This window comes from Schistocerca nitens, chromosome 2 (genome assembly GCF_023898315.1).
Source record: "Schistocerca nitens isolate TAMUIC-IGC-003100 chromosome 2, iqSchNite1.1, whole genome shotgun sequence".
NCBI classification, from domain to species: domain Eukaryota; kingdom Metazoa; phylum Arthropoda; class Insecta; order Orthoptera; family Acrididae; genus Schistocerca; species Schistocerca nitens.
The window spans coordinates 469,051,630-469,079,599 of record NC_064615.1 but is presented as its reverse complement, the minus strand read 5'-3'; the positions used below and the strand labels follow the sequence as shown (position 1 = coordinate 469,079,599).

Genomic DNA, 27,970 nt, shown 5'->3' with positions numbered 1-27,970 from the left:
ATGAAGCACTCCTTTACGCGCCATTATAGTATGGTGTTTATTCACTCATTGTGGACTTAATTTCGACTGAATACAGCTGCAGTTATTTGTACATTGCTTGTCCCCCCCTTCCGGAATTTATCGGCTCGCGACTTCTTGCGCGAATTCCCGCAGCCGCGTCTCCTGACTTTTATCGTTTGGAAACATTTTCATTTGGAAACATGTTCAACTTCAGTTAGAACTTTACTCCGAATTCTCCCCTATTTTACACGTGAAGAACAATTGAATGAAGTGAGACACAAAAAAATGTCCACCAGTAGCCATTCGTACGCCTGATGTTAACTGCTTCTCAGTCTGGCTTTCGTAAAGATCCTCCACAGAGAAATTGACGCAAGACAATATAGTTATGGCATCCTTCCAGCATGGATGGAGTCATATCTTTATAACGGAAAACAGTGAGTATGACCAATAGCCATGAAACTAGGACCGTAAAGGGGAACATAACATAGGGAATTCCACTGGTGTCGGTGCCGGACTCATTTTTTCTGTGTTAACTTACACAGATCACCTTCCAATGAATTTAAAGGGCGATCCAAAAACTGGAATGCTTGTTGATGGCAAACATACTAATGAAGAGATGAAACTCAACTTTAACGGGTACAGCTCAGGTGATAGTTGCCGGCCGGAGTGGCCGAGCGGTTCTAGGCGCTTCAGTTTGGAACCGCGCGACCGCTACGGTCGCAGGTTCGAGTCCTGCCTCGGGCATGGATGTGTGTGATCTCCTTAGGTTAGTTAGGTTTAAGTAGTTCTAAGTTCTAGGGGGCTGATGACCTCAGATGTTAAGTCCCATAGTGCTCAGAGCCATTTGAACCATTTTTTCAGGTGATAGTTGAATAGGCCTACAAGTCGTCCAGAGCTAACAGTTTATGTCGTAATCTCACGACTATTCATATTATGCGACTTCAAACAAGGTATAATCAGCTGTTAGCACGAGAGGGAGATATTAATGGTCACACCGAGCGGAGTTGCGCAGTGGCTGGCACATAGGACTCGCATTCGGCAGGACGACGGTTCAAATCCGCGTCCGACCGTTCGTGCCTTCCCTAAGTCACTCAAGACAAATGCCGGGATGATTCCTTCGAAAGGAATCAACCGCTTGCCTTCCCCATCCCTCCTTAATACGAGCTTGTGTTCCGTCTCTAACGACCTCGTCGACGGGATGTTAAACGCTAATCCCCCCAGCCTCCTCCTCCTTACACTAAATGACACGTGTTGTGTAAAGTTTGATAGAATCCAGGTAAATAACTAGTTCAAATGAAATCAACTGAAGAGAAACTCAGTTCGGAATGTTTTGCTCTTAGAAGCACATCTCATTATGTTGAAAATAGCGGTATCTTATTTTGCATGTTTTCATTCCCTGGTGTCTTATGGAATTATCTACAGAGGCAGTGCACCTAAAGCAAATAAATTTTCATTCAACAGTAAGGAGCATTAACATAATACAATATGTAAAGCAGATAGCCACTTATCTTGCAGAGGCCATTTCTTATTAGCTTGGAATTCTTACATTTACTTTCCAATACATTTACTCGTTAACGGTTTCTGTTGTTGACAAAAAATATTAGTTTCAACTGGACTGTGATGTGCACAATCACAACAAGCGACACATACAAAATTTTCATGCACATTTCACCTCTTTCTCTATGGTTCAGAATGGAATTATTTACTCTGATGCGTAAAATATGTAACAGTTTTCGGCGTAAAATACACGATGTGATCAAAAATGTAGGACATCCCTATGCAATACGGAACTGAGCACCAGATGTAAAGAGCGGCGGACCAGATGGTATTAGAGGAGGCAGAAAGCATTGTGTTGTCAGTAGAGAGACAGCAACAGCAGAATGGGTTGGTCAAGAGACTCAGTGACTTCGAACTTGGAGTAGCCATTGGATGTCACCTAAGTAATAAATCGATCAGGGATATTTCAGCCTTTGTAAAGGGGCCCACGTCGACTGTTGGTGATGTGACTGTGGAGTGGGAATGTGAAGGAACAGCCGCAGCTAAACAAAGACCATGGAGACCTCACCTGCTATCGGAATGAGACCGTCGAGTATTGCAGAGGATGGTTGTCAAAATCACAAGAAATCAGCGTAAGGAATCACTCGCGAGAGTTCCAAAGTACTCCCACTAGTCCATTTAGCATAATGACTGCGAGTAGGGAGTTAAAAAATAATAAGTTACAAGTCACAGCTGCAAAATACTAACACGAATTCTTAACAGACGAATGGAAAAACTGGTAGAAGCCGACCACGGGGAAGATCAGTTTGGATCCCGTAGAAATATTGGAACATGTGAGGTAATACTGACCTTACGACTTATCTTAGAAGAAAGATTAAGGAAAGGCAAACCTACGTTTCTAGCATTTGTAGACTTAGAGAAAGCTTTTGACATTGTTGACTGGAATACTCTCTTTCAAATTCTAAAGGTGGCAGGGATAAACTACAAGGAGCGAAAGGCTATTTACAATTTGTACAGAAACCAGATGGCAGTTATAAGAGTCGAGGGGCATGAAAGGGAAGCAGTGATTGGGAAGGGAGTGAGACAGGGTTGTAGCCCCTCCCCGATGTTAATCAATCTGTATATTGAGCAAGCAATAAAGGAAACAAAAGAAAAATTCGGAGTAGGTATTAAAATCCATGGAGAAGAAATAAAAACTTTGAGGTTCGCCGATGACATTGTAATTCTGTCAGAGACAGCAAAGGACGTGGAAGAGCAGTTGAACGGAATGGACAGTCTCTTGAAAGGAGGATATAAGATGAACATCAACAAAAGCAAAACGAGGATAATGGAATGTAGTCGAATTAAGTCGGGTGATGCTGAGGGAATTAGATTAGGAAATGAGACACTTAAAGTAGTAAAGGAGTTTTGCTATTTGGGGAGCAAAATAACTGATGATGGTCGAAGTAGAGAGGATATAAAATGTAGACTGGCATGGCATTGAAAGCGTTTCTGCAGAAGAGAAATTTGTTAACATCGAGTATAGATTTAAGAGTCAGGAAGTGGTTTCTGAAAGTATTTGTATGGAGTGTAGCCATGTATGGAAGTGAAACATGGACGATAAACAGTTTCGAAAATAGAAGCTCTCGAAATGTGGTGCTACAGAATAATACTGAAGATTAGATGGGTTGATCACATAACTAATGAGGAGGTATTGAATAGAATTGGGGAGAAGAGGAGTCTGTGGCACAACTTGACAAAAAGAAGGGACCGGTTGGTAGGACATGTTCTGAGGCATCAAGGGATCACAAATTTAGCATTGGAGGGCAGCGTGGAGTGCAAAAATTGTAGAGGGAGACCAAGAGATGAATGCACTAAGCAGATTCAGAAGGATGTAGGTTGCAGTAAGTTCTGGGAGACGAAGAAGCTTGCACAGGATAGGGTAGCATGGAGAACTGCATCAAACCAGTCTCAGAACTGAAGACCACAACAACAACAAGTTACAATGGTCGAACAGTTCCTCATAAAGAACAGATTTCCGTAATCAACGCTAAGCGGTGCTGGAAGTGGTGCAGACAGCGGAGCTCGAGGACGGTAGATGTCTGGAAACGAGTGATGTGGAGTGGTGAAGCACGCTGTACCCTGTGGCAATCCGATGGAAGGGTTTGGGTTTGTCGAATGCCGGGAGACCATTACCTTCCATCATGTTTGCTGCCAACAGTGCAATACAGAGGAGGTGGTGTAACAGCATGGAGATATCGTTCGCGGTTAGTGTGTGGTCTTCTCATTGTGCTTAAGAAAACGCTAAATGCGGAAGGATATCAACACATTTTACACCGTTGCGTACTACGTACCGTAAAGGAACAGTTCGGAGACGATGACTGTCTGTATTAGCATGACAATGCACCTTGTCATAGAGTAGCATCTTTGAGGCAACGGTTTGTGGACAACAACGTTGCTAAAATGGATTGGCCAGCCCACAGTCCCGATATGAATCGGATAGAACACCTTTAGGATGAGTTAGAACGTCGACTTCGGTCCAGACCCCATTGTCCAACATCGCTCACTTGTCTAGTTTCGGCTCTTTAGGAAGAATCGTCTACCCTCGACAAATAGCAAAACAAGCTGTGAAACACTTTGTTAAGAGCACATTCCAAGAAGAATTAAAGCAACCAATAAAATTTCATGTGAGCGAAAGTTGTGGAATAACCCAATAGAGGACTCGGTAGTGCCTGATGGACCAAGAAGAGAAGCAGTAGTCGTATTCCACTTGACTTCTCGACATGAATGTTTGACGGCCCCTCTGCTTAAGAACTCTCTTGTCGTCCCCAGACATGTTCTGTGTCACAAAATTGGTTACACCATGAGCAAGGAACATTTAAAAGAGTATACAAAATTAACTGATTGTGATTCAGACCTAATGACATTATATTGGGAAGGAAGAAGACAAATAATAATAAGTCAAGTACCAGAAAATTAAATTAATAATAACAATAGCATTCAAATGTTATATCTGACTGACCAACACGGTTGATAATCTTCCCTTATACAAAGGATGTAGCTATAGTTGCTCTTACAAGCTGTGAGCATTTGTCCTGAAATGTCAATCATTGATAGATACCAGCCGGTGAAAGAAGATACAGCAGTCATTCGTATCTTTTATTTATTGTAGCAAATCTAGATTTTGAGGACAGAGAGATCATCTCGAAAGCTAGAGGTAATACAAGAATCAACTAGAATATAATGGTATTCGTGTGAATATCAAATTACAGTTTTATAAATTTCAGTTATAAGTGGATGATACACAGCAAAAGATAAAGTTAACACATTTGATCACAATAGATGTGACGTAGCATGTAAAAGTTGCTGGATTTGCACGGGTTACTCCTGTAACTGAAATATCAGATCTGAAGATGTTTCTGAATGAACCGAAACCGGTCATATGAATAAAAAATTTGCAATCAAGACGGATTTTAAGTAACATTATAAAATCACTGATTGCTGTTGTCCCATAAGACATTATGTCTGTTTTCGCAAAGTTTACCTTACCGCTGTTGGTGAATGACGATTCTTCGCTAAATAGAACGCGTGCAAAAAATATGTCATCGTCCCGTAATTTCTCTTGTGCCCAGTGGCAGAACTGTACACGACGTTCAAAGTCGTCGCCATGCAATTCCTGGTGCATAGAAATATGGTACGGGTGCAATCAATGTTGATGTAGCATGTTCAACACCGACGTTTTTGAGATTCCCGATTCTCACGCAGTTTGTCTGCTACTGATGAGCGGATTAGCCGCGACAGCAGCTAAAGCACCTACTTGGGCATCATCATTTGTTGCAGGTCGAGGTTGACGTTTCACACGTGGCTGAACACTTCCTGTTTCCTTAAATAACGTAACTATCCGGCGAACGGTCCGAACACTTGGATGATGTCGTCCAGGATACCGAGTAGCGTACATAGCACACGGCCGTTGGGCATTTTGATCACAATAGCCACACATCAACACGATAGCGATCTTTTCCGCAATTGGTAAACGGTCCATTTTAACACGGGTAATGTATCACGGATACCGTCCGCACTGGCGGATTGTTACGTGATACCACGTACTTATACGTTTGTGACTATTACAGCGCCATCTATCACAAAGAGAAAAAAGTGGTACAACTAAAACATTCATATTTCCTTACGTACGACACGAATATGTAATGAAAAATGGGGGTTTCTATTTTAAAAAAAAACGCAGTTGATATCCGTTTGACCTATGGCAGCGCCATCTATTGGGCCAACCATAGCGCCATCTGGTTTCCCCCTTCAAGCTAGACAAGTTTCGTTCTTTGAAGTTTTTTCGTTTGATGCTTATTTCGTGAGACATTTGGCCCAGTCACTATCAATGGACCATCCTGTATACAATTGTACTTTGATGTTGCCACATGCGTTTGTACTTTAATTTGGTACCTGTAGCATTGAAGATGGTCACTCAGTTACCGAAATGTAAGTCTGCTACAATAAAGCAAGTTGCGAGTGAAAGCAATCCCCCCCCCCCCTCCATCCTCTTTTTTTCCCCACCTACCCTCTCTCTGCCCCCCTTCTCTCCCCAGACTCCTTTTGCGTTCCCTCCTCTGCCTTTTCCCATTCCCTCTCGTGTCTGCCCTGCCCCCCCCCCCTTATGAGTCCTCTCCCTCCTTTGGTTACCCCCCCCCCTTTTCGCCTCATCTGTCCAGGTGTCAACCCCCCCCCCCCCCTCCCAGCCCCAGTCTGCCCTTGGCTAGGGTGTGTCATCTTTGTGCCGACATTTTCGTACAGTGTTTACAGTGAGTGTTCAGTGTTGTGTGTCTTTTCGGAAGTGTTGCGAACGGACATCATACTGTCGCAGGGTGTGATTTTTATATCTCTTGCGAATAGAAACCAGACTGTCGCCATGTTTTTTAATTGTCTGTCTACTATGTTCCTTGTCTGCTTCCTGTGCATTTTATTAGCTTTGCCAACCCTTTGCTTTATGTTTTAACTTTTCACAATTTTCGGCCGTTTTACAATTTAAGTCTCCGTTTTATCGCCTGCTTTTATTGTTTCTTATCTTCTTCTTACGTTTTAAAAAGTTTGTCGGCTGCAGAGCAGCGTAATAAGCTGCTGCCAGCCCGCCCCCTTCGGGGGGAATCGAAATTCAATAAAGGAAAAAAAAAAAAAAAAGCAATTCCATCTTTTCCAACAAAATAAGTACGGTCGCTGAGCAGCTTCAGGTTCCAATGGAGTCAAATTTTGAAAAATCTACAGATGTAGTAAACACTTTGAAATTGTTTCATGCTGCCTTTGCGGTGTTGTAATTTACAGTGCACAGAGGATTGTGTGTTTGAGGACAGGGTGTTTGTTTTCTGCGATGGTGTTGGTGCGTAGCGCAGTGTGTGTAGCTAGTGAGAGCGGCGGTGTGTTTGCAGAGCGGGCGCGTGCAGCAGGCGCTGTACGGCAGCGGGTGGGCGGCGCGGGGCGGCGCCTTCAGCAGCGGCGTGCTCGTCATGATGGCCAGGGCGCAGCGGCCGCTCAGCCTGCGCGCCGCCCACGTCCTCCCCGTCTCGCTGCAGACCTTCACCAAGGTCAGCCCAGGCCGCGCCGGCATAACTCGGTCGCCCCTGCCCAGCGGAGCGCACGGAACTGGACGTCAGCCGCTAAGCGGAGCAACTGGCTCTGAGCGCTATGGGACTTAACAGCTGAGGTCACCAGTCCCCTAGAATCTTCTACTGGACTCCCAGGAAAGTTTCCAACACAGACCGTTTGAAGCGTTACTCCCTCCTGGACAGAAGTCGGCATTGTGCCTTTTGTATTCAATCCCGATGCAATTTCTGTGTTTCATCGTCAATTTGAAGGTCCAAGGGTTACAGTAAACCTACCGTGGTGCATCGGAATATAATACTGGTCTCCCAGGAAAGGTTTAAAACACAGACTGAAGCGTTACTCCCTCTGGACAGAAGTCTGCATTGTGCCTTTTGTATTAAATCCCGATGCAAATGGTTCAAATAGCTCTGAGCACTATGGGACTTAACATCTGAGGTCATTAGTCCCCTAGAACGTAGAGCTACTTAAACCTAACTAACCTAAGAACATCACACACATCCATGCCCGAGGCAGGATTCGAACCTGCGACCGTAACGGTCTCGCGATTCCAGACTGTAGCGCCTAGAACCGCACGGCCACCCCGGCCGGCTAAGCGGACCAGTGAAGCCCGTTTTACACGATCGACTTTCTGGTTAAAATCGACTACTCGAAGTGAGTGGGTCTTTCCCGTCTGCGTGTAAATCAGCAATGAATCACAACGCGAGAGTGTTTATGACGTCAGTGATCTATAGATTGTGCCGAGTGTGGAGTTCTAGATTTCCGAGTATGCTGCACACTGTGCATGTGCACAAACAAGGGCTTATGGCGGCGTCTGCTAACATCGGAAGTTAACCTATTCTGGACGAGCTCACTCCAATTACAGAAACAGATTTTGTGCTTCCTTGTCTTCTTATTCTTTGTTTACGTTGACTGCTTTGCTTTGGTGATGCACTGAAAAGTTACACGAGGTTCTGGTAGTTGTTCCTTCTAGTGTTCTCCTACAAGAGAGAGGAAATACGTTAAACCAAAAAAGTATACAGGTTTTACAGTGAAAAATTCTACACCACGCATAAATAAGAGCGGAAATATATTAATGTGTTTTAATGAAAATTATTTCGCTAGTCAAAAAGTCAGAAACATTTGACAAGTCAGTTTATTAATTCTCACTCAGCAAGGAAACAAGACACATAGGATGAAGCAAAGAGGCGCTGTTTACTACGTTCTGGATACTGCTTGATCTATTAGCAAGCGTGTATTTTCTCTGGCAAATAAGTGTATTTGTTCCGAAATGTTTGTATGTTTCCCATACTGTCAGTTCTCAAAAATGTAAAGAATTTACTACACGCTTTGTGAGAAACTCTTCCACTATGAATCCTACTTTGGTTATTAATAAATTCTATTATCAATCCTTATTCTAATTTTTGTTACTACACTCCTGGAAATTGAAATAAGAACACCGTGAATTCATTGTCCCAGGAAGGGGAAACTTTATTGACACGTTCATGGGGTCAGATACATCACATGATCACACTGACAGAACCACAGGCACATAGACACAGGCAACAGAGCATGCACAATGTCGGCACTAGTACAGTGTATATCCACCTTTCGCAGCAATGCAGGCTGCTATTCTCCCATGGAGACGATCGTAGAGATGCTGGATGTAGTCCTGTGGAACGGCTTGCCATGCCATTTCCACCTGGCGCCTCAGTTGGACCACCGTTCGTGCTGGACGTGCAGACCGCGTGAGACGACGCTTCATCCAGTCCCAAACATGCTCAATGGGGGACAGATCCGGAGATCTTGCTGGCCAGGGTAGTTGACTTACACCTTCTAGAGCACGTTGGGTGGCACGGGATACATGCGGACGTGCATTGTCCTGTTGGAACAGCAAGTTCCCTTGCCGGTCTAGGAATGGTAGAACGATGGGTTCGATGACGGTTTGGATGTACCGTGCACTATTCAGTGTCCCCTCGACGATCACCAGTGGTGTACGGCCAGTGTAGGAGATCGCTCCCCACACCATGATGCCGGGTGTTGGCCCTGTGTGCCTCGGTCGTATGCAGTCCTGATTGTGGCGCTCACCTGCACGGCGCCAAACACGCATACGACCATCATTGGCACCAAGGCAGAAGCGACTCTCATCGCTGAAGACTACACGTCTCCATTCGTCCCTCCATTCACGCCTGTCGCGACACCACTGGAGGCGGGCTGCACGATGTTGGGGCGTGAGCGGAAGACGGCCTAACGGTGTGCGGGACCGTAGCCCAGCTTCATGGAGACGGTTGCGAATGGTCCTCGCCGATACCCCAGGAGCAACAGTGTCCCTAATTTGCTGGGAAGTGGCAGTGCGGTCCCCTACGGCACTGCGTAGGATCCTACGGTCTTGGCGTGCATCCGTGCGTCGCTGCGGTCCGGTCCCAGGTCGACGGGCACGTGCACCTTCCGCCGACCACTGGCGACAACATCGATGTACTGTGGAGACCTCACGCCCCACGTGTTGAGCAATTCGGCGGTACGTCCACCCGGCCTCCCGCATGCCCACTATACGCCCTCGCTCAAAGTCCGTCAACTGCACATACGGTTCACGTCCACGCTGTCGCGGCATGATACCAGTGTTAAAGACTGCGATGGAGCTCCGTATGCCACGGCAAACTGGCTGACACTGACGGCGGCGGTGCACAAATGCTGCGCAGCTAGCGCCATTCGACGGCCAACACCGCGGTTCCTGGTGTGTCCGCTGTGCCGTGCGTGTGATCATTGCTTATACAGCCCTCTCGCAGTGTCCGGAGCAAGTATGGTGGGTCTGACACACCGGTGTCAATGTGTTCTTTTTTCCATTTCCAGGAGTGTATATTCCGAGTTTTTCGTAAAAACGATAGTCCTCATAATCTCATTTCAAACGCTCAGATCCCAAACAGCACAGCAGACAGTTTTCTTGATACACGAATTTATGCCGTTGACGTGGAAACAAAAATGACCAGTCGAAACAGACGAGACACACTACAGGAATAAAATGTCACGGACGCTACCGCAGACTCTCATGTTTCCAGTAGTCAACTGAGGCAACAAAGTCGATCGTGTTCAAATGGTTCAAATGGCTCTGAGCACTATGGGACTCAACTGCCGAGGTCATTAGTCCCCTAGAACTTAGAACTAGTTAAACCTAACTAACCTAAGGACATCACAAACATCCATGCCCGAGGCAGGATTCGAACCTGCGACCGTAGCGGTCTTGCGGTTCCAGACTGCAGCGCCTTTAACCGCACGGCCACTTCGGCCGGCGTCGATCGTGTGAAAGGGTCTTCTCCAGACCACCATTCCACGACCATTCGGACCTCTCAGTCGCCCAACACGTTCCCCTGCAGCATGACAGCTGAAAGTAATGAGTAACTCATTATTATGAAACAAAATTATAACAATAATGGTAATCTGTAAAGAAATGCTTAAAACATAACGTTTTTTTACACTACGCAGTTAGAATGAACGAAATTGTGTTACACGCAACACATTACGAAACATAATTCAGCAGGATTCTCAAATTTTGCAGGGGATGATACTCTAAACAACCTGAAAGCTGGAAATTTTGTGATAAGTTCTATGTGATCAAACTGCTGAGGTAATCGGCCCCTAGGTTGAAACATTACTTAGGCTAACTTAAATTAATTTACGCTAAGGACAAAAGACACGCCCATGCCAAAGGGTGGACTCGAACCGCCGACGGGGGGAGTCGCGCGAACCGCGTCGAGGCGCCTCAGACCGCATGGCTACCCTGCGCGGCAAAAAACCTGGTTTGTATCAGGCATGCATCAGTACTTTAGAAAACATTCACAAAGAGAATTGATTATGTAGTAGTGACTACCTTCACTCTATTCCTTCTCTAGTGCAGACTAACATCGTAATCATTCAGCAGAACTAGATCTGAAAATCTTCTCACAGAGTTCTTCCAACCTCGGTGGACAACGAATGTACCTGTTCCACCGACCTTTTTGGGGTCACCAGGTGAACAAGTAACTTGCCCGGGTACGATGCTCAAACGCTTCTTTCACAATGAGCACACCAAGAATCTAACAATAATATAGATTTTTATCCCACGCTGGAAAAGAAAACTTCTTTCAATTATTTTTTCACCTGGTCGTTAGTATACCGGATTTCGATGTTGTCTCGAGGATATTTGGGGCCTCAAGAAGAGATTCTTGATATCACTCTCCAAACGGGGGGGGGGGGGGGGGGGGCGGTGTGAAAAATAGTTTTTTACGCCGTGTCCCAAGACAAGCAACCTGTTCATCTGGTGGTCCAAAAGGCTCGATGGAACAGCTACGGCTCTTGATGTTGGAAGAATTTTGGGAGATTTTCAGGTCTAGTTCCGCCGAATGATTACTATGTCAGTCTCTACTTGAGAAACAATATAATAAAGCTGTAGGCACTACTACGTTATCAGATATCTTCGCCAAGGTTTTCCACTGCCTGAAATATGCCTCATACAGATCAGGATAATTAGAGGATTTCCCGCCACAATTTGAGAATCCTGCTGAATTTTGTTTTATATGGTTCGTGTGTATTATGTGAAGAAATTTCGTTCATTGTACCTGCATGGTGTAAAAAAGACTATATTTTAAGCATTTCTTACAGCTAAAACAAAAAACGCGGTAGTAAAACGTAAAATAACAATTAAAACATAAAACAAAAACAAGTAAAATAAATAATTAGAATAACAATGAATGTTTACATATTTCAATTTGGTATGTCGAAAATATTTCGACAGCACATTATGTACAGTTTATTTTCCAAAAATGGCATTTCAGAAAGAAGCTTTATCACACATGGATGTATGTGACGTGATAGCTTCTTTAATTCAAGTTGGAACAAAAGTTTTCATTTTTCAGAATTACTTAATGGTGTTGGGATATTTTGCAGAATTGCAAATTATTGCAAAAGTTGATTATATAGTTTTCAAGAACGTTAATTACATTCTGAGTTTGTATGAAACTCATTTTTTCTGCATCATGATTTCGAAGATATTCCCGCTAAACCTAATATGCCAAATTATTTTTCGGGGTGTGTGTTACCTCACACTAGCGAAATTGGTCAAAAACGAAAAAATAAGTATTGCTTTATTTTGAACTCTCTACATATCCGCCAATTTTTTATGAAGATCGTTTATTTACACTTGGGCTTGTTCGCTTCTGAGTGTTGTATTACCTCCCCTATTGTTACCTTGTTGTAACGCTCTACTGATTCTTGGTCTCCACTTTAGCTAAGTCGTATGTTTTCTCTTTCCGGATTTCTCGTTGCACATCTGTCGCGCCGTATTCACCTGAACTTTCCCTCGTTATTTGTCGTTTGTTTTCGCAGTCTATGATCCGCTGTTGACGGTCCCAGACCGGTTGCTCCAGTCTCATCTTTTCTTTTCTCTCTCTCTCTCTTTTCCCTCAACACCGATAATGTGAAAACCAAATCGCGCTCTGCACACGTCATATAATTTGAACCATAGGAACAGGTAACTGAATGAATTCAGTTTCCTAGCCTTTCAAATACTTCCCGTGTCGCACTGGCACTTAACAAAGCTATACTTATTCGCGAAATGTTCAGACAGATTTAATGCTGAAATGGAGACTTGTTGATTAGTAAAATGTAGCACATAATTTAATATTATCAGTTTTGGGGCTGCGAAGTAATACGTTCTACAACCTGGTGAAGAGAGTATTGTCACTGGAACATGTTGTTGAACTGTGTGTAAGACAGAAATACGGCTGAATAAAAATTTCACGAAATTTCAGTCTCCAACGTTCTCTTCCAAATGTAAAAATATTTTGTTGAGACCTACCAACATAGGGAGAAAAGGTCATTGTAATAAAACATGAGAAATCGGAGCTCACACAGAAAGATTTAAGTCTTCGTTTTTCCCGAGCGCATTTAGTGGGTAGTAAAATAGAGAAATAGTGTGATATTGGTTCGATGAATCCTTTGCCAAATACTTGGTTGCGAATTTCAAAGTAGTCATGCAGATGTAGATGAACGCTGCTTGTTTTTATTCTCACTGTAGCATGTTATCCTGGGCAGACATCCAACCAAGGCCACTAGTAATTGTGTTGTACGAGATGAACCCGAATCACACCGACAAAATTTCAGAAGGATAGGAGCTGAAGCAGAGAATTAAATTTTGTGTTAAGATCAGGATTTCAAAGCAAGTCTTTTACTTACTATGTAGATACGCTATCTGCTGCACCACACTGACCACGTAGCTAACAGACTTGCATGTAATATCCTAGTCCAATGCCCTCCCTAACACAAACTTCATTTCACGCTTCAGCCCATCTTGATTTTCCCATCTTCAAATCATCAGTATTCCGTGGAGCTGTGTTGTACATGATGCCAGAGTGGTGTACTGGGTAGCATAGCTGTGTACTAAGCTGGAGACCTGCGTTCATATCTCAACCTTGGCACAAATTTTAGTTCATTACTTCAGCTTCTACCCTTATCGAAGATAAAGTTGAGACTCGGTATGTCTCCAGGAAAATGTAATTTCGGAACTCGTCAAGCGATATTTTCTGAGCGGTGTAAGAAACCCTTGGTTTTTGATGGTTCGTTACACAATATTAATGTAATAATGATATCTTCCGTTTCATACCCAGTTATTTTTATTTCGTGAAACTACTTTCACAATAGTGAAAAAGTATGTAATATCCAGTCAGCAAGATGTACAGTGTAAAACAGTGTAATTCAACAACCATCAGGTGCTAAAAGCGGTTGTCGTCACAGCGGTAGCAGCTCAACGAGCCGCTCCTCCATTGGATTCAGTGAACTCACACACATATAGGCCAACTCTTCATCAGCAAACTTATCCGTGCTGGATTGTATCACTAATCGACAGAACCCTCCATGTACTGTACAGCGGAAGGAAAACAAATTCCGAAGCCTGCAGAACGCCCTTCCTCAGGGCGCCGTCCTGGCCCCACTTTTGTTCAGCATCTACACGATGGGCGTTTCAACTACAATGTTCCGAAAGTTCATGTATGCAGATGATATCGCTATAGCCACACAAAGCGTGACGTGAGCTTAGCCCAAACAGAGGACACACCATTCAAGACCTACAAATGGGCCGGCCGGTGTGGCTGTGCGGTTCTAGGCGCTTCAGTCTGGAACCGCGTGACCGCTACGGTCGCAGGTTCGAATCCTGCCTCGGGCATGGATGTGTGTGATGTCCTTAGTTCTATGTCCTAGGCGACTGATGACCGCAGAAGTTAAGTCGCATAGTGCTCAGAGCCATTTGAACCTACAAATGATACATAAATATTTTTTAAAAAAAGGGGACTAGAACCAAATCCGAATAAAACAGAAGTTTCAGCCTTACATAACAGACAGACCAAATACTTGACAGCCCTTCTCCGAAGGAGCTATCTTAAGGCACAATCCATATCCTAAATGTCTACGCTCGATCGAATTTTTTTTGTACAAACAACATCAAGAAAATGCCTCAGCTAAAGTAAAAACCAGGCGAAACATAATCCAAAAGTTAGTAAATACTCATGGAGAGCTGATATCAACACGTTGAGAACCAGCAGCATCTCTGATTTTCTCTGACGCGGAGTATTGTGCCCCTGTTTGGATCAATAGCAACCACACAACTCTTATTAACCCCCCCCCCCCAATTCAGCTAATCAATGAGATTAGTTACGGGGCAACCAGTGGCTATCGTTCTGAGCCACACAGCCCCGCCCCAGACCATACGTCTTGCTGCTCTAAAATTTCAGCTTCAAAAGTGCTCTGAGCCAGCACTACATATTCACGCAGATTCTATTCAACTTACCAACGAATATATGGAATTAAGACTGAAATCAAAAAACGCTCCAGAGAGAACTGCAACACACTATAGAAACTTTATTACAGACGAGCATTGGCGATCACAATGGAGACAAGAAGACAAAAACTGTGATCTCATAAAAGACACGACAGTCAAAGCCACCTGTTTCGACCATAGTAGAAGGGCATGGTGCAATCTCAGCAGAATCGGTACTGGACAGGGAATATGCAATGAATTACTGTTCCAATGAGGATTGGCCAAAAAACTTTCTTGTGCAAAATGTGAAGCCAAAGAACCAACAATTTTCCACATAGCCTTCGAGTGCCTAAGTACCTGCTTTGAAGGATCGCTGCAAGAAATACTGGACCTTTCGCTTGTTGTTGTTGTTCTGGTCTTCAGTCCCGAGACTGGTTTGATGCAGCTCTCCATGCTACTCTATCCTGTGCAAGCTTCTTCATCTCCCAGTACCTACTGCAACTTACATCCTTCTGAATCTGCTTAGTGTATTCGTCTCTTGGTCTCCATCTACGATTTTTACACTCCACACTGCCCTCCAATACTAAATTGGTGATCCCTTGATGCCTCAGAATAACCTGTACCAACCGATCCCTTCTTCTAGTCAAGTTTTGCCACAAACGCCTCTTCTCCCCAATCCTATTCAATACCTCCGCATTAGTTATGTGATCTACCCATCTAATCTTCAGCATTCTTCTGTAGCACCACATTTCGAAAGCTTCTATTCCCTTCTTGTGCAAACTATTCATCGTCCACGTTTCACTTCCATACATGGCTACACTCCATACAAATACTTTCAGAAACGACTTCCTGACACTTAAATCTATAATCGAGGTTAACAAATTTCTCTTCTTCAGAAACGCTTTCCTTGCCATTGCCAGTCTACATTTTATATCCTCTCTACTTCGACCATCATCAGTTATTTTGCTACCCAAATAGCAAAACTCCTTTACTACTTTAAGTGTCTCATTTCCTAATCTAAATCCCTCAGCATCACCCGACTGAATTCGACTACTTTCCATTATCGTCGTTTTGCTTTTTTTTATGTTCATCTTATTTCCTCCTTTCAAGACACTGTCCATTCCGTTCAACTGCTCTTCCAAGTCCTTTGCTGTTTGTGACAGAATTACAATGTCATCGGCGAACCTCAAAGTTTTTATTTCTTCTCCATGGATTTTAATACCTACTCCGAATTTTTCTTTTGTTTCCTTTACTGCTTGCAGCACTGGATTGGCAGAAAAAGTGTAATATATATTTATGATATATTTGGGACAATTTTTTAAATTTTAAATTTCTGTTTTTACACATATTTTTTCCATGTTTTTACAGTTATTGCTTGTCTATATGTTACTGACTGGAAACCTGTAACCCATGTTTGTGATATATTTGTATTCATTTTTTTTACTTTAAATTTCTCTTTGTACCCACATTTTACCATGTTTGTACAATTCCTATCCGTCTATATGTAATGTAAGGAACTACCGGTTTCGACTCACTGTAAATCATCTTCGGAACATACCCCGTAATTTAGAGTACAACAGAATAGAAGGAAACAAGTAATATAATAGACATTAAGTTGGCTCTGAGCACTATGGGACTCAACTGCTGTGGTCATAAGTCCCCTAGAACTTAGAACTACTTAAACCTAACTAACCTAAGGACATCACACACATCCATGCCTGAGGCAGGATTCGAACCTGCGACCGTAGCGGTCATGCGGTTTCCAGACTGTAGCACCTTTAACCGCTCGGCCACTCCGGCCGGCAATAGACATTAAGTTAACAATAAATTATACTATGTTATACCCCGTGATGCTGTGTGTAAAGACGCTGGCATTGAACAGGAACTGTCGATACCACCCACTGATGTCAGCTGGTGACTATGTCGCGTGGTCACGGAGTTAAATAGCAGACGCTCCGCCCCTTGCCTGTCGCCCTATGCCTTACGTCATTTGTAGCCAATAGGGTACAACGTATACAATACATGTCAGGCAGCATGATTATAAACTTCAATACTAAGATACGTATTATCGTAAGTTGTATTTAAATAGCAAGTTGTGTGTTATACAGTTAAACTTTCAGGCAATATAACGTGAAAAAGTATAGTTGACCAGCCAATAGTATCAGTTAACACGTTACTGCACTTGCCTCTGCTAGATTTGGTGTATACCAAAGATAGGCTGCAGGGCGCCGCCGGCTACCTAGCGACGTGAACGGTGCCTTACTACGTGATTCTGTACTACCTGGATGTTGAACTTCAGCTATCTCATTGTGTCAGCCATGAATGCTCATATTTCGTTCCTTGTCAAACTACAACATGGCTGCTAGCAAATGTCACTAGAACACGAAAAGAAAATACTTTATGATTCCACTCCCATATCTGCCTATTACATCACATGTTGACATAAAGTTCAAAACAAGAAATCAGTCAGCAATTTTTTGTCACGTACAGACCGATGGAAATTTGTTTGCCAAACTACAACATGGCGGACGATGCAGAGCACATGAATCTACAGACTCGCTGCGGTTCAATACTCAGAGACCAGACTTCTACATCCAGGTGTTATAGACATCACTGACCGTACTGCATTCGGTTCGATCATGTGTAATCATTTTTGAGTTTGTTGGAAGCCGTACTTCAGCGACAAGCTTTAACAGTGCTTGCCGTTTTATACAGGATCTGGCATTAACAGTAATAGACATACTTGAATAATAGTATATACAAGGTGCTGCGTAGTTACAGTTTAGAATTTATTACATACAGCTGTTTGAAAAAATTTTCTACATTGGGGCTAAGATACGTAGGAAGTAGCCAAAGAAATACGTACTAAATGCCAAATGGCAAAAATCAACAGTTTTAAAATTAAAATAACAGATTAATTAGTTACTAAATTGCGTATCTTAATGCCAAACATAACGAGAAGAAATGTACACGTATAAACTATACGGGCAACATGTCAGACAAAAAAGTAGATTATTCAAAAACACCCATCTCACTGTGGTCTCCACCGTTGACAACATTTCACACTTTACGGAAGTATTGAAGATAACCTGAAAATTTGCACAATGCCTCTAAAGATCTACTGCTAAATACGCTAGTTGAAATTTAAATTTTCATACGGTATAAGAAAGATCGGTCAATATTACTAAATGAACAAACAGATTTCAAAGAAAGATATTTTTGAGTCACAATAATGACTTCTGTAAAAAACAAATTTACGATCACGTATTTCATGAAATATTTTTAGACTTTGGCTACCTCCTATGTATTTTACCCCTAATGTAAAAACTTTTTCAAACCCCTGTATGTAATTAAATTCCGAACAGTGACAACACAGCATTGCGTTGTTAATGTGTCTACATTACTGGTAATGCTGGACGGTGTGTAACACGGCATGCCATTTTAACGCTCGTCGCTGAAGGACGACTTTCAGCCAACGCGAAAATGATCATACGTGGACGAACCGAATGCAGAACGGTAGCGCCATAACATCTTTGATCGCTGTCGATAAGTCGCTCATGTCGGTAGCTAAGCAGCGGCGCCCTGCAGCCTATCTTTGATTTACACCAAATCTCGCTGAAGTGAGTGTAGTAATGTGTTAACTGATGCCATTGGCTGGTCAATTACGCTTTGTCAAGTTATATTACGTATTTGACTGTATAATACATAGCTTGTTATTTAGATACATCTTACAATAATAGGTATCATAGTACTGAATTTTATATTCATGCTGTCTAACATATATTGTATACGTTGTATCCTATTGGCTAAAGGTGACGTAAGGCATAGGGCGATAGGCAAGGGGCGGGGGGCCTGCTATTTAACTCTGTGACAACGTGACGTAGTCAGCAGTCGACATCAGTGGGGGGTGGTATCTACATTTCTTGCTCAGTACCAGCGTCTCCACACAGCATCACTGGTTATAACATTGTATAATTTATTGTTAACTCAATGTTTGTTATATTACTTGTTTCCTTGTATTCTGTTGTATTCTAAATTACGGAGTATGGTCTGAAGATGATCCAATCGGGTTGGAACCAGTCACCGCTTATGGACAAAAGTATTTTTATGCAATCAAGACTATTCCTTGTACACTAATGGCCATAAAAGTTGCTACAACACGAAGATGACGTGCTACAGACGCGAAATTTAACCGACAGGAAGAAGATGCTGTGATATGCAAAAGATTAGCTTTTCAGGGCATTCACACAAGGTCAGCGCTGGTGGCGACACCTACAACGTGCTGACATGAGGAAAGTTTCCAACTGATTTCTCATGCACAGACACCAGCTGACCGGCGTTGCCCAGTGAAACGTTGTTGTGATGCCTCGTGTAAGGAGGAGAAATGCGTACCATCTCGTTTCCGACTTTGATAAAGGTCAGATTGTAGCCTATCGCGATTGCGGTTTATCGTATCGCGAAATTGCTGCTCCCGTTGGGCGAGATCCAATGACTGTCAGCGGATTATGTAATCGGTGGGTTCAGGAGGGTAATACGGAACGCCGTACTGGATCCCAATGGCCTCGTATCACTAGCAGTCGAGATGACAGGCATCTTATCCGCATGGCTGTAACAGATCGTGCAGCCACGTCTCGATCCCTGAGTCAACAGATGGGGACGTTTGCAAGACGACAACCATCTGCACGAACAGTTCGACGACGTTTTCAGCAGCATGGACTATCAGCTCGGAGACCATGGCTACGGTTACCCTTGACGCTGCATCACAGACAGAAGGGCCTGCGATGGTGTACTCAACGACGAACCTGGGTGCACGAATGGCAAAACGTCATTTTTTCGGATGAATCTAGCTAGGTTCTGTTTACAGCATCTTGATGGCCGTATCCGTGTTTGGCGACATCGCGGTGAACGCACATTGGAAGCGTGTATACATCATCTCCATATTGGCGTATCACCCGGCGAGATGGTATGGGGTGCCATTGGTTACACGTCTCGGTCACCTCTCATTCCCATTGACGGTACTTTGAACAGCGGACGTTACATTTCGGATGTGTTACGACCCGTGGCTCTACCCTTCATTCGATCGTTGCGAAACCCTACATTTCAGTAGGAAAATGCACGACCGCATGTTGCAGGTCCTGTACGGACCTTTCTGGATACAGAAAATGTTCGACTGCTGTCCTGGCCAGCACATTCTCCAGATCTCTCACCAAATGAAAACGTCTGGTCAATGGTGGCCGAGCAACTGGCTCGTCACAATACGCCAGTCACTACTCTTGAAGAATTGTGGTATCGTGTTGAAGCTGCATGGGCAGCTGTACCTGTACACGCCATCCAAGCCCTGTTTGACTCAATGCCCAGGCGTATGAAGGCCATTATTACGACCAGAGGTGGTTGTTTTGGGTACTGATTTCTCAGGATCTATGCACGCAAATTGCGTGAAAATGTAATCACATGTCAGTTCTAGTATAATATATTTGTCCAATGAATACCCGTTTATCACCTGCATTTCTTCTTGGTGTAGCAATTTTAATGACCAGTAGTGTAATATTTTATCATTGCTCATTGTGGTCACTGCTATGTTGAATATCTTCGCAAATATTATGTATTATCAAGACTGTTCTATATAACAATTTATCGCTGTTCATTGTGGTCGCTGCTGCGCCCCGTATGTTTACAAAGACTATCAATATGAGCTGTCTGCGTGATGCTGAGGTACTCTCGTCTCGGGCGTCAAGTGCATCCCAGTGACAGTTTCCAAGATTAAGGACCTGTTACAACAGTTGTGGGCCATCTGACCTCAGGAGACGATACAACGGCCTTATGACACACTTTCGAACCGAACCAGTGCATGCATCCTGTGCTGCTGATTTCACAAAGGACCTGCAGGCTAGCATGCTAATTCCGTCGGCGAACTGCTAGATGTTCTTTGCCAGATGAGTTGTGATGGACCTGCTGAGCTCGATGGCACGGGAATTGGAACTGTTAAGCATCTCAACGCAGTGTAGTGATAGGAACTGTGTGCTGTTTGTTCCAGGTGATTGCTGACGCCCGTTATACTGGCGACCTCTGTAGTACGCGGCTCGGGATGCTAGTGGCCTCGCTCCGCCTGGCGAGTATGCTGCCCCGTGCAACCGGCGTTGCTAAGGGAAGGCAGCTTGCAGTGGAGTTGCGACTTGCGAACACAACAGTTACCAATCTGAATTACTTTCACTACCAAGGACATTCCGCCAGTATGTTTCTTTCAAGAGACAGAACACCAATATTAGGGTGAAATAAATCCTCATATCCGTGGATTTCAACAAGCACTTATTATCACGGTATGGGCGGTTATCATCGATGATGATTCGAATAAATCGCCGGCCGGAGTGTCCGAGTGTTTCTAGGCGCTACAGTCTGGAACCGCGCGACCGCCACGTTCGCAGGTTCGAATCCTGCCTCGGGCATGGATGTGTGTGATGTCTTTAGGTTAGTTAGGTTTAAGTAGTTCTAAGCTCTAGGCGACTGATGACCTCACAAGTTAAGTCCCATAGTGCTCAGAGCCATTTGAATCATTTTTTGATTCGAATAAATCACGCATTGTTCCTCCTCATCTAATGACTTTCCTCTCATAAGCACTGGATGATCTCTTGAAAGGTGCACCACTGAACATAAGAGAACAAAATTATTTTTAACAATATGCTGAGGCAGTAAATTTGGCAACTACCATCCGAGACCACCGTAACGCAATTTATAGAAAGGTTAATTCGCAGACGTGGACGGAAACCCTTAGCTGCTTAATATTTTACTGGAATTAGCACCCGTGTTTTAGGGACAGCGTTTCTGAGTAGCAATCAAAATGTTGTGGGTCCTGGGATTGATACCAGCCACTGCACAAATTTTACATAAAAATTATCAACAATGGCGGCCGAAGACTTTCTGTATAAGGAGTCTCCCTCATTCTCTCAAGGGCCTTGTCTGAGAGCGCGGATGAGCAGACAAAGTTTCAGGGCAATCTCTTGCCCTTCGTGGATAACAGGACGTGTTTGTAATTGAAAAGTGTCATGATTATCTCCGGTGGCAAAATATTCTCCCTTTCGGAAGTCCGAGAGGGAACTACCAATGGAGAGACAACAATGAAAAAAGACTAAATAATCAACGAAATGGTAGCAGTCAACAAATCTGAGGACGGAATGCCAGAAGTTTGAACGTTGTAAGAAAGCTAGACAATCTGAAAGGGGAAATACAAAGCCTCAGTCTTGATACATCGGGGTCAAAGAAGTGAAATGGAGAGAAAACATGGATTTATGGTCAGACGAATATACGGTAAGATCAACAGCAGCAGAAAATGTTGTAACGAGAGTGATTAGTTATGAAAAGGGAAAACTGGGCAAAGAGTGAGTTACTGTGAACACTTTGGTGATTTTTCTCATCAGAGGGGACAGAATATCAATGCCGACAACAATATTTCAGGCATACATGCTGATGTCACAACCAGAAGATGGACAGCAACAGAAATTGTATGGATATATCAAACGAGTAACTCACAATGGAAAGCAAGATGATAGTATGAGTTAGAGAGGAGGAACGCCAACTGAGATCTGCCGTAAATGACACTAGTAATAGGGGATAAACTGTTCAAAAATCACAAGAGAAGGAGCTATACTTGGAAAAGGCCTGAAGATACGGGACCATTCAAGATGGATTACATTATGGTCACACAAAGATTCCGAAATCAGATATAGGATTCTAAGGCGTATTCAGGAGCAGATACAGATTCGAATCACGCGATATTGAGGATTAAGAGTGGACTGGAGTAAAAGAGATCGTCCGGAAGAATCAGTGCGGAAATAAATGGGGCACTGAAGTAGTGAGGAATGATGGCATGCGTTTTAAGTTCTCTAAGGTTCTAAATACTGTGATTATGACTAACACAGTTGACAGGTCAGCTGAAGGGGAGTGGGTATCGCTGAAAAAAGATTCACAGAAGATGGACCTAGAAACATAGATAGAATAAAGGTAACTGCGAAAAAAACCTTGGGTAACAGAAGAAGTACTTAACTTGATCAACGAGTAAAGGAAGTACAAAAATATTCAGGGAAAGATAGGAACAAAGCAATATAACTGCCTTAGGAATGAAATAAATAGCAAGTGCAGGGAAGCCAAGGCGAAATGGCTGCAGAAAAATGAGAATAAATAGGAAAAGAAATAGCGTTAGAAAAAGTGATTCAGTATATACAAAAGTGAAAACAACCTTTAGTTTAATTGAAAGCAAGAGCATCAACATTAAGACTGTGATGCGAATGCCACTGTTAGACGCAGAGGAAAAATAATTTATTTGAAGGTTCATACGGAGGGGTGTGGAGGGAAGAAATTATAGAAGAAGATATGGGAGAAGTAGTGGAAGGCACAGAGGATCTAGTATTAGAATCAGAATTTAAATGAGCTCTGGAAGACTTGAGATCAAATTAGAAACTTCTAAAATCATTGGGAAAAGTGGCTACCAAGGGACTATTCAAGTTGGTTTATAGAATCTATGAGACTGATCATCAATGATAACATTCGCTGATGACACTTTAGCCTTTGTGACAGTGAAGAAGATTTACAAGACCTGTTGAGTGGACTGAACAGTCTAATGAGTTCATAATATGGATTGAAAGTAAACCAAAGAAAGACGAAAGTAATGAGGAGCAGCCGAAATCAGATTACCGATAAAATCAACTTGAAAATGGGTGACCTCAGAGTTGACGGAGTGAAGGAATTTTAGTACCTTGGGGAAGCAAAATAACACATAACGGACGCAGCTGTGAGGACATTTAAAGTAGACTAGCATAGACAAAGGGCATTATGAGTAAAAGAAGTCTGCTTGTGTCAAACATACACCTTAATTTGAGGAAAAAATATCTGTAAATTTGGAGCACAGCATTACGTGGTACGAATATGCACCGTGGAAAAACCGGAAAAGAAGAGAATCGAAGAGTGTGACATGTGGTGCTACAGAAGAATGTTCAAAATTAGGTGGTCTGATAACATAATAAATGGGATGATTCTCCATAGAATCGACAAAGAAATGAACACATGGGAAACAAAACAGTAACAAGAATAAAGAACAGAACGATAGGACGCGTGTTACGACATCAGGGAATAACTTGTAATGAAAACTGTGAAGGAACAAAGAGACTGGAATACATCCAACAAATAATTGAGGACGTCGGGTCTTTGGGCTACTGTGAGACGCATCAAACAAGTCAGAAGAGTGATGACATTTTGGGAGGCTGTACGAGGAATAATAGTGACAAGACTTTTGTAAATTCTGAAGTAGGATTAGTAACACACGTAGATATTTTCGATCGAGTGTCAGATATCACAGTGCAAATACGATTGATGAAATTTTGTCATTGTTGCCGCCCTGTCGAGAACCTTTAGCAGTTATGTTAAGAAACATGAAAATTAACGCAAGTTGATTCCAATTAATTTCCTTTCAACATATAAACGGACGGTTTCTAGACATATCTCCCTAAATAAAATTTTACGTAGTAAATCTCCTGTAATATCTCTAGAAGTAGGTAATAATGATGGCAAGCAGCCTGTATAAATATCTAAGTAGAACATGTTGGATATGCAATAATCTTGAGAAGCTATACGTTATAATCAACTACATACAACAGCAGACAGCGAAAACTACAGTTTGACTTTCTGTCATACACCTGCATTTCGTAAACTGCCATGTAACAACGGATACGAAAAAAGATTAGTCTTTAAGATCCCACAAGGGATGGGCAGCAACTACAGATTACAAACGTGGTTTACTAGTCATCTCCGGGCCTCTGCCAGCTTTCAAAATACGCGAGAGGCAGCAGTCCAGGCAACAGTCCAAATACAATAAACTTCAGACGACTCACTCCAAAACAAATACAGGCCGCACAAATGTATACTTCTCGCCTCCACTTACTATAACTGTAATTCTGCACCAAGTAAAACGACAAGAAGCATATTACAGCGGCTCGAAGGGAAAAACAATGTTGCATATACCCACATTTGTAACCGAGTAGACAAATTCTTGCAAAAGTTAGTGTTCTAACTTCTAAAGTTTACGGTCTTTTGCGCCACTGCAGCACTACGTGTGGAAAGGATAAGACTTACCCCGTTAACACATATAGCACAGTGGTCCTTTAAATGTTACATAAATAAAGCAAAGGAGTAAGTAGATAAAAATTTTAATATCAATAAAACTGCAAACAGAATAGCTAATAACACTGAGGCTCACGCACTACTTACATTTAGAACAATTGTCGGATAAAATGGACATTCTACTTTGCAATTAATCTGGTGTTAACACAAAATAGCTAAGATGAAAGACGTGAATAATTCCAGAAACAACAATAGTGACTTGTTAATATAAAAATTGGAAACGTGTAACAGAAGTTACGGAATTCAACTACGCACCTTGGTTACACATAATGATCAAACTAACATAGGATACTGGCAGAGGCAAAGAATGCTTACTTTCCTGCTTCCAAACACGTACGTAGAGTTGAGGAAGGAATGCGTGAACTTGGGCGTCCGGATCACAGCACTGTATGAAACTGAATATTGGATCGGTCGGAAACATTGGTGGAAGAAACTGTAAGCATTTTGAATGTCGTGCTGACGAAGCGTGTAAAAATTGTACATCTAGACGTACGGGAAGAAAAGAAATTATAAAATGGGTAGGGACAAAGACAAAGATTAGAGCATGTGAAACGTATTTGTCACTGATGTTGAATGTGGAACGTAGACACGGACCGTGACAGAAGGCGATTGCCAAACCAAAACAAAGATTGACGACTTAAAAAGGAAGGGCAGAGAGGAACAACCGCATGCGTGGCTCACTCCTGCGCAGTACAAGGCGTGCTCATTTGTAGGCATTGTGTGATAACGGTCACCGACGCCTCTTTGTGAGTGTACAAGGAATGTTCAGGTCAACAACTGATGACCGTCCATGCTTCAAGGCTTCGAATTAACGTTTAACTGTGTGAAATGCTTATCGGGCAGCTGTTCTCCCCTCTTGTAATTCCACTGAGGTTAATTTGTATCGTAGGCAAGTGAATTTATGTAGAACCGCAGTTGCACTTAAATGCAGCTAAACTCTTTATTTGGTGTCGTTTTGCAACAAACGAACAGATGTCACCGTTAACTGGGTCCAGCGTCTTGGGTTTCCTCTTTCAGAGGAGTATAGCAAATCAGCTAACTACATACACAGGCATACATTGTTATCGTGATCAAAAACGTCTACATATTGATTATTTCAATGTGGAATATTTCTCAAACCTTCTTTCACAACCTCATTCTGTTAACACGAATTTTAAATCCCTGCTTAACGTCTGTTAATCTGAACTGTCGCAATGACACGATAAATAATTGCAACAGCGTAGCCATCTCACGAAGCTTCTTTAGAACATGTCTAGCTTTAATGGTACCGTGGCAATTATTCCTGAGTATTTAATATTGATTCATTGGCTTTTTAATCTCACATTTATTCCAGATAGTTCTCTCTGCCACGTTTTTATGACCTTATCTAGTACAACACTGAAAAGGAGCGGAAATAATCCACCATATTGCCTTAGCTTGTTCCTATCTAAAGATTCAGAGACTTCGCAACTTAATTTTACTTTAGAGATTAAGTTCGTTAAAGTCCGTTTGATTCGGTTAGTTTTTCTGTTATCCACATCATATCCATGTGGTGCATTAAACAGGGTGGTGCAGTCAATCGAATAATAGATTTTTTAAAAATACACAAACATGATCAGTGTGCGAATGGAGTAGCGATGCCGTGGCACCTTCTTGAGATTCCAGATTTGTTCTTCAGTCTTTCGAAAGCCTAGGTTTCTTTCATCTACTGCTCTAATCTGTTAAGGAAAACACGAGAAATTACTTTGTGGTCCAGTGGCAGAAGGGAAGTGCCCTGGTAATTGTTTGGCTCCATCGTGTCACTTTTTTTGTGTTTCCATCATGCTAATGCTTGGTCTATTTTAGCTGGTGGGCGTAATACTAGAGGAAATAAATGACTGGCGGTCGATCCACCCTCACTGTATGGTTCGTTACTCTGTTCGAGCAGCTGCTGGTCTGCCGTTGTGGTATAAAATGAAGGCTGTCTGTGTGTTTTCTGACCGTAAGCAAGCACGTCGTCCTAATCCAGAAAACACGCTATATGGATTCCAAGCACGCAGGTCTAGAATCCCTCAAAACGAGACATGGCAACACCTCTCAGTTTAAACATTTCAGATTTTTTGGTGAAAAAATCGCTATCACTGGCAAAGACAAAGTGATTAAAAAACGTGCAAAAAACTGTGTAAAGCTTGCCCAATGATCTGGAATGTCTATGACACGAAAATCATTCCTCCAATGGAATGTCTATGACACGAAAATCATTCCTCCAAAGCCAAACTTCCCCATTACCAATTGTTATTGCAGAAGCCCTCTGCTAAAGATTAACAGTTCAATGGCACCGAGAAAACGGAACGACACCAATGAAAAAAAATGTGGACTCAAGATGTAACACAGTATCCAGACGCACAAAAGCTCAGAAGAAATGCTTTATCTGACAAGACGATTTGCTTCTATCCACGGAGAAGACTTCTGAAATATGACGTATCGTACGAATGGACGTCTCACTATTAAACAAAAGCGTCTTCGACATCTGAAACAGGACCCGAAAAAACAAAGAACGAGAGCTAGGCGGCACCTGAAAGTATGTGATAGATGTCGCTGTTGATTCAGTGGTATCTACACGAACTCCAGTCAGGTGGAAGATCGGTTCCGGCAAATTTATTTCAAAACAAGGGACACAAATGAGTCTTAGACGCAAAAGATCATGGACACTAGAAAGACGACAGGCACGTAATGAGAGCATGAAGAAGTTTTAGAAAGACAAAGACGAGAAAACTAAAGCTTATTAATGGTTCTGCGTGCTTTTTAAAGACTCAAGAGCAAAACTTAATCACTAATTAACTAATAATAATCACATTAGTGTAATTGCGCTACAGGTAAGTTACAAACAAGTCGAAATCGTCGAATAGGGTATTTGGATAGGACAATTGTGCTTCGTCAGCAGGCTGCAATCGAGGCCATCTACCGCGCAACTTTATTTAAACAAACCGCAAGGCATAGCAA

General features: G+C 42.7%; 1 protein-coding gene across 1 annotated transcript in view; it reads left to right on the top strand.

The window, feature by feature from the left end:
- The window catches only part of LOC126235102 (odorant receptor Or2-like), a 117,748-nt gene that overhangs the window by 82,501 nt on the left and 7,277 nt on the right, over positions 1-27,970 (top strand). The window contains exon 6 of the mRNA XM_049943836.1: positions 6,909-7,064. Within this exon, the coding sequence (XP_049799793.1) occupies positions 6,909-7,064 (156 nt within the window). The remainder of the gene's footprint in view (positions 1-6,908; positions 7,065-27,970) is intronic.